The 21658-nt window shown below is 38.2% G+C and overlaps 2 protein-coding genes across 3 annotated transcripts; one reads left to right on the top strand and one right to left on the bottom strand.

Annotated features, from left to right (window-relative positions):
- Nucleotides 1-976: 976 nt before the first annotated feature.
- LOC112567735 (extensin-like) lies at nucleotides 977-18276 on the bottom strand. The gene is made up of 10 exons (XM_025244524.1): nucleotides 18140-18276; nucleotides 17437-17513; nucleotides 16480-16716; nucleotides 12924-13100; nucleotides 7490-7809; nucleotides 6318-6578; nucleotides 4827-5017; nucleotides 3271-3343; nucleotides 2510-2678; nucleotides 977-1339 (listed from the first exon to the last, which is right to left on the bottom strand). The coding sequence occupies exons 2-9, from the start codon at nucleotides 17477-17479 to the stop codon at nucleotides 2547-2549; spliced, it is 1434 nt and encodes a 477-aa protein (XP_025100309.1). The 5' UTR covers nucleotides 17480-17513; nucleotides 18140-18276; the 3' UTR covers nucleotides 977-1339; nucleotides 2510-2546.
- Nucleotides 18277-18430: 154 nt separating this feature from the next.
- Nucleotides 18431-21589, top strand: LOC112567741. 2 transcript variants are annotated; one of them, XR_003099878.1, is made up of 3 exons: nucleotides 18431-19166; nucleotides 19433-19566; nucleotides 19895-21589. XR_003099878.1 is itself a non-coding variant. In XM_025244544.1 (3 exons), exons 1-3 carry the CDS (start codon nucleotides 19284-19286, stop codon nucleotides 20919-20921), a joined length of 549 nt encoding a protein of 182 aa, XP_025100329.1. In that variant the 5' UTR covers nucleotides 19173-19283; the 3' UTR covers nucleotides 20922-21589. The 2 variants fall into 2 exon arrangements, 1 of the variants encoding a protein (XP_025100329.1); XM_025244544.1 differs by lacking the exon at nucleotides 18431-19166 and having other exon boundaries at nucleotides 19173-19566; nucleotides 19895-20108; nucleotides 20870-21589.
- Nucleotides 21590-21658: the final 69 nt, after the last annotated feature.

The following is a 21658-nucleotide window of genomic DNA, read 5'->3' as shown; positions in this document are numbered from 1 at the left end:
TTTCCTCCTCCATTTTGCTTTAAGATATAACCGTAATACAAACGAAATAAATCTTATTTCTTTACTTCAGCTTCTTACATCAATGCTAACCAAGCACATGTATAACCAAAACCCACTACTTTTTTTATTTCGTTAAAACGAAAGCACAGCGCATGCTATCCACTTTTATGAGAGTTTCGTGAATATTTATTTGGGCTCGGAGGGAAGCAAGGCTGAAAAGCATACCGCCCGACCGGGTGCGCAGATAGATTCATTCAGCTGCAATGCAAATAAATAAATAAATAACAATAAAAAAATCAGGAGCAGAGCACAGAAAATCCAGAAGAGCAGTGGGGCCCAAGCACAGCCTTGGTTCGGATGCTAAAAGGCTCAGAGGAGACGCCGTTGAACTGTACGATCCCTTGTATATTATCGTGAAAGTATTGAATCAGAATGAGTAATATATTTGGGCAAGCAATTTTTGGAAGTATTGTGAAGAGACATCTGCTAACTAGACAAAACGCTTTGATGAGATTAAGGAAGATAACATGCAGCACTCACCCAAGCTATATTTGTGTGTTTGTCAGCTTGCATGTTTGGGTTTGTAAGTATGATCTATTAATGAGTGGATCGTATTGATTATCGGCGTCTGCCATAAAGCCTGAGACTGCGTTTTTAAGTGCAAAAGTCTGTCTACCAGCGCATCTACTAGAGCAGTGGTTCTTAACCGGGATTCGATCGAACCCTGGGGGTTCGGTGAGTCGGTCTCAGGGGTTCGGCGGAGCCTCCGCCACGGAGGTCAAAACACACCGGCAATTCGTGATGACACTAAAGAAGGGTTCAATGAATGTGCATATGAAACTTGTGGGTTCGGTACCTCAAACAAGGTTAAGAACCACTGGACTATAGAGACGTCACGGAGCAGACATTTGATACAAAGCGTATTCTTTCATGTGATAAATGTAAAAAGAATAGGATGAAGAAAAAAAGGCCTCAGTTTTGAAAACCTCAGATTTTTTAATATGCAATGTTGAATCATGAATCTTCGTGCATATCTTAGTCAAAGCACTTGCTTAGATTGAATTACAGTATACAAATACAAGTTTCTGGGTGTGACACATTTAATATGTATAACAAACTATGATGTACATTAATGTGTTTGAGCCGAAATAGTGACAGCGGTTTCTTGAAAAGATTGCAGATCACCATGGCTTACATTTTACTTCGAACACACTTCTTTCAGTGATGACATTTTGCTTTTCCAGACAAAACACAGGTTTTACACTTCTCTTTTCACCAGTTCCCGATGTCAAAGACGATTTTGCTTTGGGTGCTGGAGTTGTTTCACTGAAGAAGATATCTGAAAGCCAAGATATTCGCATGTCACTTCATGAGCTGTTGGACAAGGAATACAGTAATGACTTAACACATAGGTAGTGTCAGGGACGCATCACAGGTCGAAGATAAAAGAAAATGACATCAACGACTTCAAAAGTTGTTTGAAAACAACAGAGACTAATGAACATAACGATGTGCTCACTTTCGAGTGAGGGGGAAAAAAAACGTTAACCGAGCACATCTCAGCGCAAACGAAGTTCGGAGACAAGCGAAAAATATTTGTTTAAAAATAGAAAACTGATTTACAACTTAAGATAAAATAGCCAAAGATAAAAAGGATTGAAAAATTAACATTTACTGCAATGGTCAGACCAAAATAAACTATTCTTAAAATAAAGTTACAATGAGCAACTAGCAACTTAGCTTGTTAATAAGTGTTAGCAGAAGATGATCACACGATGTAAATATTAAAACAAAATGTAAATATATTATTTTGCGTTACTTTGTCTTATTGCAACTGTTTGCCTCTCCGTTTCGCTTGTCTCCGGACCGCGTTGGGCTGAACTGTGGGAACCGTCCGCAATACCCATGTCTAGCGAGAAACGGAGCTTCGGAGCGAGCTACACCGTGGGTCCCAGTGGGTCCCAGTGGGTCCCTGGCATCGTTCCGACTCGCTAGACAACCGGTAATAGCAATGCGAACCGGGTGGAGGTGCGGTGGTGGAGGGAATTTCACGTCTCGGAATGTTGAGACTTATTCACCTACGATCGGGTTACATGTGATGTTCCCCTGTTGTCAGTTTATGTTTAATCTTTACCTGTGATGCGTGTTTGTTTAGTGTTGAGTGCTGCTGTGTAAGGTGTCTGTGGAGATATAGTTTATATGTTGCAGTTTAAACCTTTAAAGTAGATGGCAAGGGAGAAAATGCAAAATAAAATAATTAAAAAAGAAAAAGAAAAAAGGCAAGTAGACAGAGTTTATAAACCAATAATGACAGCTTGATTATCGGAAATTTAATGAATTTAATGAATTAAAGTCCACAGCTACAGTTTTTTTTTTTTTTTTTCACTCTCCGAGAACGGTTTGTTTATATGATTTTAATGGCCTAAATAAGAAGCGGACTTAAATGAATCATTCATCTTCTTATTGTATAACGGCTTTTTGACGCAATTCTATAATTATCCATTCTTACCATCCATTTAAGCTGGTTCTCTTTTGAAGAGTGGCAACTACTTCCTGACTGGCTGCGAGCCGAGCTGTGACAGCACAGAGCTCAGCAGCTGCGGGTTGCCTTTCAGATTCTGGAGTAGGGTGCTGAGGGCATTTTGCACAGTCTGCGAGCTAGTCTTCCCTGCGCTGTTCTGTAAATTAAGAGAGAAAAAAGTTAAAGCACTGTGAAAGCACAAGTGTAGTCAATATTTTTCCCATCTCGCTGTTAAAGAGGTTCGCTCTGCCTTGGCTTGGTGATGTAAGAGGGGAATATGTGAAAGTGAGTGCGCAGCGCTTTGAGTCCGCCTTCGGCGGTGGGGGACACACAACCAAAACTATTGAGACCTAGGTGTAACTTATTTTCTGTATATCATTTTATTCTTCGTTTGTTTATTCTTTTATAGTTCATATGTTATTAGTTTGTTTTCCTATCCCTCCTATGCTGTGCATGTTTGGTTCATGTTTAAACTCCAAGGGCATGCTCCTTAGAATTGTCAGTGTGCGCTTTACAAATTTTTCATTTATGATTATGATTATGATTAGTAGTAGTAATATACTGGACATAATATCGACTTTATTTTAAAAAAGACCCACCTTTAGTCATAAGTAACCTTAATATTAAAGTGGCAGTGAACCTTAACTGTCTACATTCGTACACTAGATAAATGTGAAACGTTTTGACCATCTATCTGCGTTTAGAGTCTTGTGGTTGTCGGAATAGGTCAGGGTTGAGTGTACACATACCTGTCCTGTCCCTGTAGACACCTGGTTAGTGTTTTGTGCGTCTACACCCGGCACAGGGAAGAAAGACTGAAAACTGAAAAAAATTACGTGAAGACTTAAAATACACATAATACGTTGTGTATACATGTTGCTGAAAAAAAGGCTGAAATATACAAAGGTGCCTCTTTCCTTAATTAAGGATCAATAAACATAGATAAATTAAATATTTACTGTAAATTACAATAAATATTTACTTTGTGAAGAAATTAGAATGAAGAGTGTCTTAAATATAAATGTCTTCTGTATCATTTTGTAGGAATGAAAGGTGCTCATAGATCCACATGGACAGTACAATATAAGACACGGGTAGTATAATAGTCTTTGATATTATAAATGTTACTGATTTTACTGGCAGAATGTAAAAGAATAGCGAATATTTCAAACTGAGTTATAGCAAGATATTTCTTATGAATTTATTAAAGACTTTTTAACTCAAGGAAACAAAACTTTTTATGCTTCATTTCTATTTTTGCCAATAACAACTATCAGCCTTTGATTCCAATCCCCATGTGTTTGTTTAGTGTGTGTGCGCGTGTGTGAGAGACTTGCTGAACTACCTTCATGGATAAGAGCAAGTGCTAGGAAGGTAGCATTTCACTGCTACTGTTATGTACACTGTAGTTAAACACACACACTATACTACAATGTAATACAAATCACAAAATAATACCTTCTTTCCAATTATAAAAATGTTTTTGCCGAAGAATTGGTTGGTCTTATCCATAACATGTTAATTGATCCGACTCGGGTATTAAATAATCTAGTAAGGAAAGTCTTTGAACAGCGTTTTATTGTGCACTCACATTTTACCATGATGGATGATGGATGATGGATGATGGATGATGATGATGGATGATGATGATGATGATGATGATGGCCTGATTTAAATTGCGCATACTCCGAAGCTTGAGACAAGAACGAAACACGGACAACATAAGAAGGACAAACAACTGGTCTCATGATTAATAAAAGACAAATATAAAAAACGCAAACAGGAATCGCGTAGCAAGAAATGAGGGGGTTTGAAGATGGACTAACATTGACTGTCTTTCATAGGATTGTGGTTGTCCGTATACGATGTTCTTTCGTCGCAATCTTTCTTTTTGACATTAATTTCATGTAACCAACACGTCAGTCCCTGATGGCTAAGTCGGGGGTGCTAGTCGTACAAAAATAAGGAACAAACTCAAAGGAGACAAATTAACGGTCAACAGAATCAGCACCGGAAATTTTAGAGAGATAAGATAGGGATGTCGGTAATATTGCGGATGAAATTTTGGAAGTTAAAATGAAGGACAGAAGGACGCCTTATAATGTGTATTTATCCAACTGTGCAATTAGTAAGTGAGAAAAATAGAAGTATTAATGAGCTTTGCTAAGCACTTTGGTATAAGTAGCAGTGTCAAAAAAAAAATAAAAAAAATAAATAAACGATAGACAGGCAGAAAGAAAATAGACATACCAACAGAAAAAGAGAAAGAAAAGAATTATTGAAGTCGTGGAAGATCGTTGCATACCCTTGGTTACTGACTTCATTCCTAGCTTTAGATGCAGGTGGCTCCGTGGGTTGATCACCATTGAATCCTAACCACCCAGCCATGTGATTGCCATCTCTGCCTGGCAGGGGTGGTGTTGTTGTTGTAGGTGGAGGAGGAGTATTTCCAAAGAACCCACCAGCTAAGTCTGCAGCACTTCCTTGATGTATGGTCTGCAGTTAAAACTTTCTTTATTTTTACTGTAATATCACTAACAGAGTATTCTCAAAAACACAACATGCAAAGAATATTGTGACGCAGATCCACGAAAAATACAAATAATATAGTTGTTTTGCAAAATGTTTTTGATGAGAAAAATATTTGCGAAACACAGTACGTTTCTAGTGCCTTTGTGCCACATCGGATTCTCTCTTACACAGGAAATCAGCTTTTGTCAATTTCTACCGATCACTCTGAGCCTGTTGTTGCCACGCCGTCAGAAGTATTGGTATCGGCTACCAACTCCCACGTGTTCGCATGCATCGTGTGGGATGTCGCAAACAGAAACAGATCTGTGTTATTAGTGGAGGGACTACAAGTCAGACTTCTTTGAAACAAGAAGTGAGTAAACTGTGAATTGTTACAAGCTAATACCAGTGACTGTTACTCGTATCAACAGAGTCTAGCGTAAAGAACACATCAAATGTTCATTCATTGAGGTTAAGCAATAGGAAACGTACTTCTCCTTCCTCTCCCCCACACCTCCATATCGCGCATTTTAACGCCCAGTCTGTCCCATCCAACCGGCAAGCACAGAAGAGAACTCAGATCGCGGAGTTCATCAGTGACAATGATCTGGACATTATGTTCTTGACTGAAAAGTGTCTCAGAGATCGTAGTGATGAGAGTGTCTTTGTTGATGTGACCCCAGCTAACCACAGTATACCGTCCTTCCCCCGTGCCAATCGAGGAGGTGGGATTGCTGTGATCTTTAAAAAATCTCATGAGTCACCTTGTGTTTAACACTTTTTTTTTACACTCGTCATTTGAATTTGTTAATGCAAGATTATCGTTGCCAGACGAGAAGTTCATCTTATGTATTTATATAGACCACCACCAAACACCACAAACAAATTGACTGACAATATGTTTCTGTCAGAATTTCATGATCTGCTGACAGAACCACTTCATCGAGTTTCTTCTTTGGATATGTCTTGTTTATTTGAATAATATCCCTGATTTGCATTATCTCGTTCAAACATTCATCATTCTCATTATATTTATCATCTTTAACACCATATTAAAAATACACTTTAAATTTACTATAATAGTATTCTAAACGGAGATAAGCAGAAAGGAAAGTGAGAAAGCTAGCCTGGAAAAGGCGGACGTGAAACAGCTTTGTTATGGCCGCTACAGATCATATTCAGCTGTATTAAGTGTATTAAACAGAGTATAGACAAGAAGAGGTAGACAAAATAGACGCTAATTCACTCTGAAATAAATTACATAACATGCAAATAAAGCGAATACCTCGATAATTTGCGTTGTGGGCTTCGGGCGATTCTGTTTGGTGGGATCCAAACTCTTCGGATTTGGACCAATGTAAAAACCTGCCTGGATGCCAGCTGGGTTCACAGCGATCATATGAGAAGGCGTGGTGGTTGTCGTCTGGGGAAGTGTAGTAGCCGGAACTGCAGCGTTCATGTTGAAGCCAACCTGTCCCCACTCTCCTGCCCCCCATGTGCCTGAGCCCGGTGATTGGGTTGGAGGCACCAGTGTCGTCACAAATGCCTAATTTTCCCATAATAAGCAAATAATTGAAAAAAAGAATTACAACGGAATGATGAAAAGAAAAGAAAGAAAAGTAGATTTTATTTAATTTTGCCAGAATGCTTATGAGTGAATGTGATTATTAATAACTAGCCACGATCTTTCATTTCCCGGGTTGCTTTCTACCGATGGCTCTTCTCTTTCAATCTATTACTTATTTCATTCAAGCGTATTCAGTGAAATGAGAAAAACTTGTACTTTTGATGTTTCCTAACGGGACATGCTAAATGCTTATGTTTGGCGTAAAGTTTTGAGTGAAGGGGCAAGAAGAAATAAAACGTAGTGTGTTTTTGAAGTAATTATATCTACGTTGAACGCGTTATTCCAGGTGATTTCAATGCTACAACTGTATCACAACTTTTTAAAAAGCCAGAAAGATTATTGGCTCTCAGCAATACCCGCTGACCAGTACTATAATATCTTACGCAATAAAGAGAAAGGAATATGAAAAATGCATTAAAAATGTAGCTAAAAAATAAAATACTTTAAGAAAAACAGTCTGTCTGGACTGCTGTGCAGGATTACGTCCTCTAATATAAACCAAGAGTGGGATTTGCTACAGGGCAGATCTCCACCTCAGAAAGTCATTGTTTCTTATGAAAACGTACAGTCCTGCACATCGACGACACAAAGAAAAAGCACTGACCTATACAATGGACACCAAAAACGCAATAAATCAAGCAGAAATACAAAAATGCGGAGAGCTGCCTCCCTCAAGCCTTTATGGGCATCAGGGGAAAGCAGAATAGAGCTGCTGCTTGCGCACCACCACCACCAACACAACAACAACAAACAACAACAACAACAAATAACAAAAAGTCTTAAAACAAGATGTTTTGCGTAAGAAAAGAAGAAATATGATGAGACTGTACCTGAATATAGCCGTGCTGGAAGGCCTGGACATTAAAGCGACTGGAAAAAATGTCGTGAGGACTTCCTGTGTCAGAAGCTGCGGGAGAGTAGGACCCCCAACCGCCATGGGAGGAATAGGCCGGCGGCTGCTGCTGGCTGTAGGAGTGAGGAGAGGGGCCCATAGCCTGAGCACTATGCATCGCCGGCGCCACGTGCTGAGCGACATAGGTCTGTGGCGCTGACTGCACGTGATGAGCATGCACTCCAATGGGAGCATGTGCGGGCTGAGGCTGACCAGGCCTCAAAGGCCCGGTACCAACACGAGGCGGAGGTGGCGGCACTGGAATAACAAAGGCTAAAGTCAGACCTGAACAGTTTTGAGTCTTTGTTCTTGTTTTCGGCCAAAACTACTTTTTTCGGCTAACTAAATTAAAATGTTTTGATGGCGGTTTCCCTCTAGTCCACGAAAGGAAAACACAATTACAAACACGGATGTAAACACCCAGGCACACACACAGTACGCACATATAAACACAGTCTCATTTCTGCCTCATGAGAAAAGCTTGTTAAACAACGAAACAAGCTTGGAGGGAACTACAAAAAGGTAAAAATAATCGTGAAAGCATGTACAATTTAGAAATCATAATATAAGAAAAGTTCTGGCTGGTCAGAGCAAATACAACAAAATGCAAAAGGTCTTTTACTGTCAGTTTTCAGGAATAAAACATATATCAGGGAGAAGATGAAGCTGAACTGCATCAATTACCTGACAACGTTATAGTGTGATAGTTGTAGAAATGGGGAAGTCAGGTTAAAGGATTTCAACTACATCTTCACGGCCCGTTTGTCTTCACTAGTTAGCGTATCTCGTAATTTGCCAGCTTGAAGTATCTCAGTGGTCTTTAAGAGCATACAGACCATGCTATGCCTAATCAAAATTGTCAAAGTTCCTCTGTCTATAAAATATATAATTATTTAAGATTCTGTCAAACATCACAGAATAGAAAACAATGTTATCAAGAAATGTTGAACAATCGTCGGAAACTGTTAAAACAGAGATTGCAAAATGCTTCATAGGTATAACAAAATGTAGCTAAAAGTCTAAAAAAAAATATCTGTAAGAGATACTTTATCTGACCAAAACGTTGGCACGGTTTTCTGGGAGGTTCTAATCCACAAAGGAAAAGTATTTTCATCGACTGTTTAGTCTAAACGGAGATTACTGATCATACTGATTTTGGGTTCTTTGTTCTTCACTTTTTAGCTGTATTTTTCTTTTAAATCAACATAACAGCAGATGGCGGTCGCTGCAAAATTATTAAAACGTTCTTTGTCGATTAAATATAGTACTATATTTCTCCAGAAACAGTTGATGACTAGCTCGAAATATACAAAAGAGAAGTGCTCTTCGCAGGTAAGCTTCTTCTAGGATGGAAAAGCAAAGGAATTTCAGAGGATTAAGCAGCTTCATTTCTTGGCGGGGAGGAGTGCATCACAACAGACAGAAATGTCAAACCATAATCCTGGCCGCTCAACGCTGGCCATATGGGTGGTAAAGGAGTGCTCGCTGTGACTGCAGGTCCTTTCTCAACCTCCACTCTCGGTGTGGTCAGCGTGGGCGTGGTTCTGGGCTGCCAGTAATGCATCCTTTCTGGAGGATAGGTCGGGCCAAGCTCCGGAGGAGGAATCTGTTGTCCGGCACCATTTACTGGCTGTCAGGGCTGCTGATTTCTTACTCTTTCTTTCGGATGTGACGGACACTGATGTTTTAGCGCCTGTAAGACTAGTGCAGGCTGCTGTCTGAGTTGATGATCTTGTTGAGCCTGCGGTAATGTGGCAAAGTTGGCAAGGCTTGTGTAGCAGACTGTTGCTGCAGCGTCTGCTTCTCCAAAAGCATCGCCTGCTCAGTCAGGAGCAGAACAGTTCTTTTTTGGCTAGGAGGCAAGCACACCAGCCGCCACTTCTTCTCATGGGTCAGCGAGGACAGGTTCCAAAAAAAGAGTATTTTCTTCCTCCGTCAATGGCTTTAACTGAGGCCTTTGAACTGACAGCTGGGTCTCCAAGGGATGAAAAGCTGTTACATGCGAGGGAGCGCTTGAACCTGTCACTTCTGAAAAATAGTTGTGTGTTCCTAGTGGATACACTTTTTTCCTTTTCGTCCTCATAAAGTGTATCTGCGTGTATTTATGCATATGCATTCATTTGTGTGGGGGAGTGGAGGGCACGTCTGCTATTAATTTTTTTTTACTGATTATTCTTTAAAAGAAAAAAAAGTTGCATTGAATATATAATAAAAGTGAACAATTTTTCACGGGCTTGCGATTCTTAGGAAAATATATGTCATCCCAAATGCCCTAGGGCATACTTTAAGATTTCACATAACTCTCAAAATGATGGCCAAAGCACGATTTACAAAACTAAAATTAAGAACCAGGTACACCCAATCGTTTCTGACACTCATTTAAGGGCAAAATTGATCAGAATACTAAATTCACGTCAGTAAACTTAGCAGGAGTTGTTGGCAGCCATCAATCAATTTCAGTGGCCGTTAAATAAAAGGCATTTGTAAGGGGTCTCGTTGCCAATGAGACTTTGATATTCTGTGATTACTGGAAGACAGCCAAAATAGTTGGAGTTTTACGTTACAGAGTATTGAGGCTGTCAGTTTTTTTTGTTTTTTTTTATACAAGAAAGATTAGGTTACAAGTATTAAACATTGCTGACTGCTGACAAAGACAACAACTAGGAAATATTCATTCTAGTTTGCACAAACAAGTAATTTTTATTTATACGGCGTCATATACGCATGCTTATAGCTCTACCACGAGTAACTTATTTCATTCATGGGAATAAGCAAAAAATCACATACTCAAATGCATTCACTTACATAATACGCATTTACAGTTCTGTCCCTTGACCTGGACTGGTCGCCTTGTGTTTTGTTCTCAGTATTCATGTGTCTTCGCTGTGATAACTTCATCAAATGCCTGAACTTTTTATGATTTTGCTTTTTGCCCTATGGAAAGTTTCATCTTAAGTTCCGTATTTCAAAACATAATGTATCGTTGTCTTCACATCTTTACAGTGTATCGATGTCTTTGTGTCAGACTTTTGACTGGGACTACATGTATATCTCGAGGATAAGCGTAACACGTGACGTGCTAGGGCGGGAAACGGCACCATATTCATAAAACCAATCGTTGTGTTGTGTATTTTTGTATTAATGTGATGGTGTATTTGCTGTCGTTACATGCAAATGTCGGTGTAGATAGGTATAGGAGTGCATTGTCCGGAATCACACATCAATACAGTTATAGCAATTATGACATCAAATAAAGAAATGTTACAAAGTTGCACACAATCAGCACCACGAAATTACTTTTCGTTGTACCTTTGCTCTTCTAGATACATATATAGTGTTAATCCTCTTATCAGAGGCAAATGTAATTTTTTGTCATTCCTCGGTTGGATTGTATTTCTATCCATTTTTATTAGCATGTGCATGTCGATTAGCTTGATTATACGTGACATTATTAGTAACGAGCAATATGAAACACGATAGTTGTAAAAATTTCATCCATTAACAGAATCGTCACATTTCGCTAGTAGACTGACTGTAAGAGTGACAAGAGCTTTTCTTTGTACATAGTAGTGAGCGACAGTTTGCGATTATTGTTTTTCGACTCGTGGATATACAAGGATGCGTTATGTAGGTGTACACGAGCTAGTCCTCGCAACCATATTATTATGACATGTATGAGCTATATATTTCGTTAACTACTGAATGACAACTGTGATGCACAACAGTGCACATATCTGAACTGATTCTCGCGCAAGTGCAACTCATACGGCCATTCACGATATTGTGGCAGCACTCACAGGTGCTCCTTGTGATGTTCCTTTTCTTGCACGCACTGTGATGTCATCTCTCTACTGTGCGTTGCGCGTGACACCATACCTCCACGTGTACGGGTTATTATCACGTTGCAATGCACCGCACTTTGCAGGGTTTGCATGCCTTGCCTTCCGAGCTTTGCGCACGGCTCGAAAGGGGCCTTGAAGCAAGGTTTGCACGGATATGACATGCATTGATGGCTGTAGCCAATTGGAATACTCTAACACAGTCGGCTCCATTTTTACCTACAAATTATAACGTGAAAATGCGGAAGAAGTCTGAGGAGAAATGTTTCATGTTAAAATTACTGTGGAAGAATAATATAACTACGTATATCTAACCAAGCCCTCACTCTCTCATCTACGTCTGTTTCTTCTCCCTGCTTGCTCGAGTAATATGACTAAAGTAGCTGTATCTTTTCGTCAAGGTTGTCTGCTATATTGCTAACTGCCCTACGCTATACTCGTGCCTTCTCACAAATACGCAACATAGGTTCTAGAATCTAGAGTATATAATACAATCTTTATTCGGATACAAACTTGATCGACTGCGCTACCTCTGCTTTCTAACTGCCTTGACGTGCCGATTCCCTCCTATAGTTCCTAGAAACCAATAGATACAGAGGTCATCATTGGGGTCATAGGTCATCATTTCCCGCATAATAATCTCCTTTATCTAGACTGTCTAAATATATTTATTCTAGGATACGACACATGCGTCACCTTGCAAGTCATTTGAGAGGGGCCTTGTTACGTGAGAGAAGAACGGTATTGCAAAGAGACATTGCCAGTGAAATCTTGCACGCGCAGACCTTGACAACATTGCAACGTGAGAATAGCCCTCAATGGTAAAGGCGTCCTCCACCACGAAGATAAAACAAATCAGTACAGTGTCAAGCTACTTTGCTTATTAGCGGGCACACGAGTAACTAGTTTAATCGGATAACTAGTTTGCAAAAGCTAATGGGAAAGATTTATCTGCTGTGCGACTCATTGTGCTTTAGTTTAGTCCTTTAGACTTGAATTTTGTATAATTTATTTTATTTGTATTTGTTAGTTAAATTATGATTGGAAGAAAATATATAATAATCTGCGAAGCAGATGTGTTAAATGAGCTATACATTTCCTCCACCTGGAATATGAAAGTCGTAAGCGCGGTGACCACCACAAGTGTAAGTCCTTTTAACCATCACGGCATTTGACAGGAGGCGAAGCCTTCACGCAACGAATGACGCAAACGAGAATTTCAGGGCGCCATCTTAATGAGAAGGGGGCAGCTACTACATCTCACATATAAGTTACTGAGTTTTGTTTGCCATGGCATAGGATGCTGACACAGTAAGTCAAAAGCCGTTAGCACATTGGTGGTCAGCCACAATGGTACCTGATGACGTAAGTAGCCTATTATTACCTATAGTGTTAACCCTTTCTTTTAAAACGTTCATTTTCATTCCACAATCCAACTATTAGTATGTTAACGCTTGAACTTTACGTTGTGATTTTTTTCTTCTTTCCCACCCAGTCGCGACAAAGACAACCGATGAAACCCTCCCCTCCTACCTTGCTGCGCGTTGTAGTTTGCTCCTGCTTTCCAAGTTGCCGGAGGGTTAGGAGGTCTCTGGTAGGGACTAGACACGTGATAGGCTGGCGGCGGATGGCGAACTGGAAGTGGAAGAGGAGGTCGTGGTGCCGTGGTAGTCAACAGTTCGGCTTCTAGTGGCTCCACCTCTAGCGGTGCTAAAAAAAGACATCGTTATTTCACCTTACTCGTCATTGTTCGCAAAATGTGCTCTATTTTTTAACTAGTCAAAACATTGAGTTTAAAAAAAATAGCATAAGTTTAAACGTTTCCGATAATGAGAAATGAGATACTCTAGTATTTTGTTATTAACCCGATGCAGATGACCAGTAAAGGTCCCCTGGAAGACTAACTGCCAACTGTCATGGCCACAGAAAATAGAATGGAAGAAAGCAAATGAAAGGGGCTAACTGAAATGATTATTGTTCAAAATAAAACTAAAAAAAAAATGAGCAAGAGAAATAATTTTTATACGTATAAAATAATGCTCTTTCTGGTCCTAACTTAGCCGGAAGAAGGCATGACTCAAAATCTGTCGCGAAAAAGACACTTGACGTGATATTTTCAAACATTCATTTGCACACATTATCTCTAAGTGCATGTATGATGTTTGATCCCTACAAACCAAATATTTGTTAAAAACAGACAAATGCATCGTTTCAGTACAAACCTGGAACTTGTTAAGATTTATATTCACATATTTTAATACAAACCTAGGACCTGTTAAAGACATGTTTTCCGTACACGTCTAGGACGTGTCTCTGTCTTGACAACAGACTCGCCCCATGCCACAAACTGAGAACAACGCTATAAATAGCCACAAACCACGCGAGTTTCCTGTAAGGTGCATCACTTGTACAATTTATTTTAATCTACAAGAAAATATCTTTTTTCAATCGTAAGCCGTCAAAATGATTTTGTTCTTCTACGTTTGAAAATGTAGTCTGAAGTTCTAACTTAAGTATCTTTACATGTCAGAATATTTACATGTCAGTGCACCGATTATGTTCTGTGCTTAATGAATTTATATTTACATTACTCCGTGGAACAACGGACAACTGGATGACATTCACCAAAACCTTCTTTATACTTATTTTGATAATTGCCTAATTTTGATGTTGAACACAATAAACCGTGTGCCTTGTGCCCACCCATAATGTCCCATTTGCAGTCTGTACTCTGAAATCTGCGAGAGTAGCCAACGCTGTTATGTTTTCTTAGTCCATCAGATGATAAACAGTCTTTTTCCGGGCATGAAAGCAGGCTGCCTATTACCTAATCGGTGCTAGTTTAATCAGAGGTTTATTGCGTCTCAAGGGAACAGTAAGATGTCAATTCCTGATACAGGTTAAATTTTGAGGAAATCGGTGTTCGTTCCAAGGATTGTTTCATGGTCACGAGAGAGTCCAAATGCTCTCCAATTATAACATAGGTGTTTCTTTTTCAGAAGAGATATTAAACTTATTTTATTTTCATACCGTTGAGTATATTGAATCAATATTCATTGAACACTTTCCCTTTAAACACAGTTTGCTTTAGACTTGAAGTCTTTATGAACCTCTTGATTCTGATATCTATGTGTGTGAGAGAGAGAGAGCTTGCGTATCCGTATATTATTATTAAGGAGGGTAAAAGGAAGGATCAGATAAATTAAAGAGAAAGAGAGACGAAAGGAAAGAAAGCAAGCAAATAAGAAAGAATAGAATCTAAATAAAGAACAAAACCAAAACATAAGTACCAATAATGCAGATGTTTACTTTTATCTAAATTACGCATTTTTATCAAAGGTAGTAGAAATCAAGTTTTTAATGCTTTCTTTGTGTGTGTTGTCTTGACACTGCTACCTTTATGAGTTAAAACTTAACTCGGTTTTTTTAATATCAATATAACATATTGGAAAGAAAATCAAAGGAATTGCTAGGAGTAACAGAGAATAAAAAGCGTTACAAGCATTATTCAGCAGCCACATTTACGAAGCTTGAGAATGCGACTGTCACATGGCAGTAGTTTGTCTAGACAGGCTGTCAAGTTGTGTGTTAATTTATATGGAACTGCGCCCAACAAACTCAGTGTTGAAGCCATCACACGTGGATAAGCAACAAAAAAAAAAAAGAGTTGTGAGCTGGAGTATGCGTTGAAGGCACAGAAAACAATGGCTTCATTGTCAATAGAAGGGGAAACGACACACTACACGCGCTTAGCCACTCCTGTTGAGCAGATTTAGCTTTCTCTGGTATAACAAAGATGTGGTATGTCATCATTTACAAAGTAGAACAGGGTGTGATACATTGTCTCTTTCTCTCTCACACGCTCTTTCTCTCTATATTTGACTCCCCCTTCTTTCTCTAGAATCCATTAGTTTGAAAAAATTTTTGTATTTGCATTTGCATTTAATACGTTTATCTGACATTTCTGTATTCGTATAAAAATTGGTTGTTTTGCAGTGGGCTTATTTATAAACGTAAACATTTTTTTGCACAGCGCGAAAGTTTTGAAGAGTCTGTCTTTTGCAATAATAAAATAAAGATTGGGAATAAACCATTTTTATGTATAGAAGATGGGTGGACAAAGGAATATATTTAATTAAACACTTGCTTGAAAGATGACTTTTTCTACTATGTCAAGCTGTTAAATCAAGTAAAATATAAACATTGATTTTGTCTCTTTTAATAGCTGTATAAAGGAAGAAATATATAAATTTACACAGAGTGAACATAATTGAACTATTTCAACTTATAATATAAATAAAACTTTCTGAGTATTTTAATCTTACAGAAAAGTGCAAGACTGTATTATAATAGAATGGTATCTAACACTAACAAACACACCTAACAGTTGTTCAAAGTGGAATAAATTAAATAGAAATGTTGATTGGCACATTATTTTTTTTAAATAGCTAATATTAAAGATACTAAACTGAAATGGCTTCAAATCAGAGTGTTGCTTTAGAATATTGGGGACCAAAAAAAAAAAAAATCTTATTTAACATGAAACTTGATTTGATTTTACCGATTGCTAAATAATTCAGATATTCGTGCAGGTGTAAAAAAAAAATCCCAGTTACAACTGTTCATTTTAATATTGCAACATAGACATAAAAGTGAAATTTTGAATGTACACCTAAAAATGAAATAAGATATAAGGGTAAAACAATAGCTGCCCTACATGCAACTTGTCACGGGTCTTTTTTTTCAAATTTGTTTAAACTAAATTGTTTGGTAATGATGTGTTTTCTGTTGTGTAATGCAACTGCTATGTACTTTATATGCAGATTTGAAAGTACAGCTGAAATATATGCTGCAATAAAAGAAAGATTTTGAAAAAATATATAACAGATGCAAAAATAAAAAAATGCATGGGTTATATTGTGGTATAATATTCAAGGAATACATTGTAAATAAAATGGTATAAATATGTGTGGATTCTGTTATAGATAACACTATTTAAATATGCACGGCCTGCACAGAACATCTTCCTTCTCCTTTTTAATGTGGTTAAAGCGAAAATAGATTCCTCACCAACTTGATCTATCCCTACCTGTGGAGACACCTGGAGATACCGGACGACGGTAAGGCTGGGGTTGCACGTGCGGCGCGGAATACTGTGGAAGCTGAGGGCTGTGCATCACCGGCTGAGCTCTATGGGGTAGCAGTGGCGCAGGAGTTTCATGCTGCCAGTAGCTCGCATGACTGAAGTCCTGTGGCGGCTGCGGTCCTCTTGAGATTACCTGAGGCTGCTGGTGATTCCACAGGTAAGCCATAGCAGGGACAAATGCTGCGCACAACGGAAAGCGTTTGGTTTTTGTGTTTTTACAAACTTTCAGATACTGCTGTTTTTTTTAATCAATATTTTATAAACAGTGTGTGCATAGTTCTGTTAGTTGTCTATTTATTTGTTGAATATAATCCTCGCTGAAACTGTTTCATTACATCCAGATAGAAAATGTGTGTGCTACAGATATCGTTAAGACTCATGACTCACGATCCTTAAATCTGGCACTACATCTTAGGAAAAAAGGAAGAGAGTGTCTATTGGGAGTGATGACCACACAAGACTAGGCAAAAAATGTGTTACTGAAATATTTGCATGCGACCTTGTGCTGGATGGGTGTAAACGAGATGTTTTTATTAACACATAGCGCTTATTCTTCTGCGTCCTCTGAACATAACATGTCGAGGACTTTTGAAGGACAATTTTCCTTTTGAAGACTAGAGGACGCCAACACCTGACAGAAATCTGCCAACATGAATCTTTTACTAAAAATGTAAAAATAGAGTAAACAGGTGATAATGTATGTCCTCGTCCACCAAAACAATGCGAAATATGCTTGAATACATTCTTTAAGTATATTATTTTGGTGAATGTAGCTATACTCATATAACTCACTCTTTCTAGCTGAAAACAAATCTTCGAGATTTCCTGTGATAACGTTCTTTTTCTGATGTTTCCTATTCTAGTTACAGCAAAAACAAAAAATTAAAATTAATATAGTACCTGAAAATTGCAGCCAGATGAACACAAATCTTCCTTTCGCCATCTTTTTAATAGGCTTTATGCAGGTGGGCAGCAACCTTTGAATGAAGGATCAGACGATAGTCTTACGGACTTGTAAACTCAGCTGCTCCAAACAACTTTAGGTAACCAGCTTCTTAGGAGCACACCACTCGCAAATGAGCAAGAGGTGAAACCTCCGTCATTCCCGCTGAGAGAGATTCTCTTCTCTGTCAGCTACACGACAGGCTTATGTCAAGGCGTGACATGCCTTCCTTCACCATGCAGAAGGAAGACCGTGTATTCTTGTGTGTGCGTGTGCAGAGTTAACATATCTCTTCATTATTGTCGGAAAGAACGATGAAAGCAGAGAGGATATAGATAGATGGGTAAAGGTAGCATACTGAGAACAGTGTTCATTTTCACAGAAAGCAACTTGTGTATCAATTTTATTTCAGTTTTACATCTTTGAAGCATATGTACGTATCAAGTACATATTCTATGTCGCTGTTCAGTTTGCAAATAAAGTGATTTCTAACATAATTTTATTATAAAAGGTTAAACAGTTGCCAAAAGTAGAGCGGTTAAAACACAAAACATAATTCAAATTTCTAATAATATATACCTGTATTATATAATATATAATTAAATGTGGAATCGAGTTTTTTTAAAAATAGCGTCAAATAAGGGTAAACTGGGTGTTTACCAGGAAGTGATGTGGATCAAATGAATAACAATGTTCCTGTGTTTCTCGCCAACCGTAAAACATTAGCCCGGGCACTGGCTGAGACGTGTTACATAGGCGTAGTGAATCGAGCGAAGCTAGCCAGTCGAGCCAAAGAGTTGCACAGCGAAGCTTGCCCTAGCGTAGCAAGCTAGCAGTCTCAGGAGGTCCTACGCTTTACATTCAAGATGGCGGACATTGTTATTCTTTTCAAGTTTCCAGATGAGAGTTTCTTTAACATTCCTATTAAAAATGAGTATTGGGACCGTATACGAAGTGGTATCTTGTAACGATTAGTACTAAAAATACTCTATTATTTAAGTGGAAACAAATATAATAGGTTTTAGCGGTTAGCGGGAGCAATATCAGACAATGTGTAGTCGGATTGGAGTTTGCTGAGTACCAGCTTCAATATTAAGTCCGTGTTCAAAGTGGTATCTTTTAACGATTAGTATTTGAAATACCCTATTATCGAGGTTGACAAAAATATTCAAGTGTTTATATAGCGGGAGAAATTTTATAACAACTTGTAGCCTCGACAGTATCTTCCACTCTGCAATCTCCAAGTGTACCAACCTCTTAGGTTTTTTCTTTTTAGTTTTAGTTTTCTGCTTTCTATTTCCAAATTTTATTATCTCCAGTTATGAAAAATATTCTTATGAGGATCAGCACATTATTATACAGTGATAGCAATTACTTTGCGAGAGTAATTATCGCATTTTACCTTGAACATGTTAATTGGTGCTCTCTCTCTCTCTCGATGACTCTCATGTATCCCTTTTGGTTTGGTGTTATATCGTAGTATAATGCATTTTATTTTATATGTTGAAACAGGCCAAGAAGGAAATTTCTATCTCCAGCGTCTTGCTGGTCAGATGGCCAGTGAAAATGACATAAGCCTTACCTCCTACCAAATCACAGAGGGAGAATTGCCTCTGAAATGGCCGCCTTAGGGTGCCATTTTGCCCTGGGACCGCCTGAGAAAAAAATGGAGCAATACAAAAATATGGTGAGTTCCTACAAAATGATTGGGTTTTCTGTTTTGTGAGTGCACCATTTTTCCATAGATCTGAGAAAGAAAACAAGAAAACATCACAGCTTTTTTTTTAAGGTTCTCAAGGTTTAAATGTATTTGTTATCACAATACATTCCTTTAACCTGTAAACAAGACCCATCTGTACCAAGTTTGAGTAGAGATTTTTATTGTAGCCCTGGGAAATTAGCCTGGATACATAATGATGTATGCAATCATGTTTGGTACTTCTATCCCAACAGGTACAAAGCTATAGTAGATTCCAACAAGAAAACAGGCCAGAGAAGATCACGATGGAACTACTATTCCAGAATCTTGGAGGAAGACCCTTCAGTCATCCCACCAGTGACAATATCATCACTGGGGGGTGTGAAAGGTCAGTGAACCATCTATAACATAAACAAGCAAATAAAGCATACTTTTAGTAAAGCCATATTTAGTAAAACATTTGACAGTTCAAGTATTAAATTATTTATTGTTTCTTCTCCTACATGTATTTGGTTAGGGTAGTAACATAAAGAAAAGTCTGTTCTGCCACAAAGAGATGGGTCTAGATATGTAACAAGCTCAATTAGGAACATTTTGTATGCATGCAAATGATGCAATGTTCCAGCAAGAGCAGTTACCATGGGCATACAGGCCAAATATATTTGGGTTTTCGATGCCCATATATTGGTCATAATTCATTTATATTTATTTTCCAGTAAACATTCTCTCCGAGATCTCCAACATCCTGCAAGGTGCCACCCCAACAAAGGAACCCTATCAAGAACAGCAAGGAATATCTCAGGAGACTCCTGTGTGCAGGAAACGGAGGAGATCCAACAACGAATTATCAGATGAACTTCAGAGTTATTTTGAAAGGAGCCTGGCAATTCAGGCAGAGATGCTGGTGGAGGAGAGAAAAAGAACAGAATTGTTAGTTGAGAACCTAAGGAAGAGTTAGAGAAAATTTTTCTTTGAGATTTTTCCATGTTCTTAGTTTTTCTCTTTTGATTTTAAAAGATTGTGATCCCTTTTCACTTTTCAAACTATTCAGTATACAATTCAGCCAATTCAATTCTGTATGGTTCTGAGGTGTGGGGTCTGTGTACTGGCAATATTATTGAGAGAGTCCATTTATTTGCAGTGAAATGTTTTTTGAATGTGACAGCAAGAATTCCAAATAGAATGATTTACCATAAATGTGTATCCATTGTAAATCCTTATGTGAGATGCATTGCATACTGGCTGAAAGTTGTAAATTCCACCCACCCCCTTCCCATTACATTACCAAAATAATTGTTAACTATGTTGTCAAATATGTACAGTAATCACAAGACCACTTGGGTTAATATTGTGTTAGCACTTGATCAACATGGGTTTAAATGTGTTTGGGGTGGGCAAGTTGAGCAGTTCTTAAGAGAATTCAAGCTGAGACTTATAAACTGTTTTGGAGCAAAACTGGTACATGTATAACAAAATATCGAATTTCATTCTATAGCTCCTTTAAGTCTTCTTTTGTGCTAAGTACTGACTTAATTGACATTAAACATATGGCTATTAGAAACTCACTAATAAGGTTGAGGCTAGGAGTTACATAAACTGCCATAAGCAGCATTACAGCAATTTGTCCACAGCCTTGTTAAAATGCTCCCAATTGCAATTATGAAGAAACTAAGTTACATTTTGTGTTCCAGTGCCCAAAATACAAAGATCTATGACAGCTGTACATTCCTCATAAATTCTTAAGTATCCTTCTTAGTTTTGTTTATCCATGATATTTGCAAGTAATTGTCTAAGCTTAATTCAAAATGCTGCCTACTTTCTTTATAAAGCATGACATATTAGGGAGAACAAATCTGCAAAAGTAATGATATTTTGAAGAAAATTACAACATACATGAACTTGTTGTTAAGTAAGGGCACTATTTTGTACTTTTATTTGATTCCGCCCACTAACCCTAACCCACTATCCCTGTCACCAGAACAGCCACATATGGTAACTGGATTTTTATTATTTACTTCTCCTTACATATTCGCCATCTAATGACCATCAAATCCTTAAAATATGCACTAAAAACACATTTGCTCCACGAGCATTATTTCTTACACATATCAACATAGTTATCATTAGCTATGAGTATAGTCAATTGACTAGTCCGTCTGTTCATCTTCCTCTGCATATTTATGACACTCTCCGTCCTTACTGTCTTTTCCCTTATTCCTCTTTTGTTTCTTCTATGTCTTTTATTACTTGTCTGCATAGTCTTTTTTCTTTTCATTCTTATTCTGACCATGTCTCCTACTTGTTTTAGGCGCTGAAAGTATGCTTCATGCGCTAATAAATCATGTTGTGTTGTTGTTGTTGTTGTTGTTGTTGTTGTTGTTGTTGTTGTTGTTGTTGTTTGGTTATGTTACCTCGGAATATTGGAGAGAACTTTGTTTACTGATCCTATTACCATTCTTCATCACCATACCTGATGTTAT

Source organism: Pomacea canaliculata, linkage group LG7, assembly GCF_003073045.1.
Source record: "Pomacea canaliculata isolate SZHN2017 linkage group LG7, ASM307304v1, whole genome shotgun sequence".
Lineage (NCBI taxonomy): Eukaryota > Metazoa > Mollusca > Gastropoda > Architaenioglossa > Ampullariidae > Pomacea > Pomacea canaliculata.
This window is presented reverse-complemented; position numbering and strand designations above follow the sequence as displayed.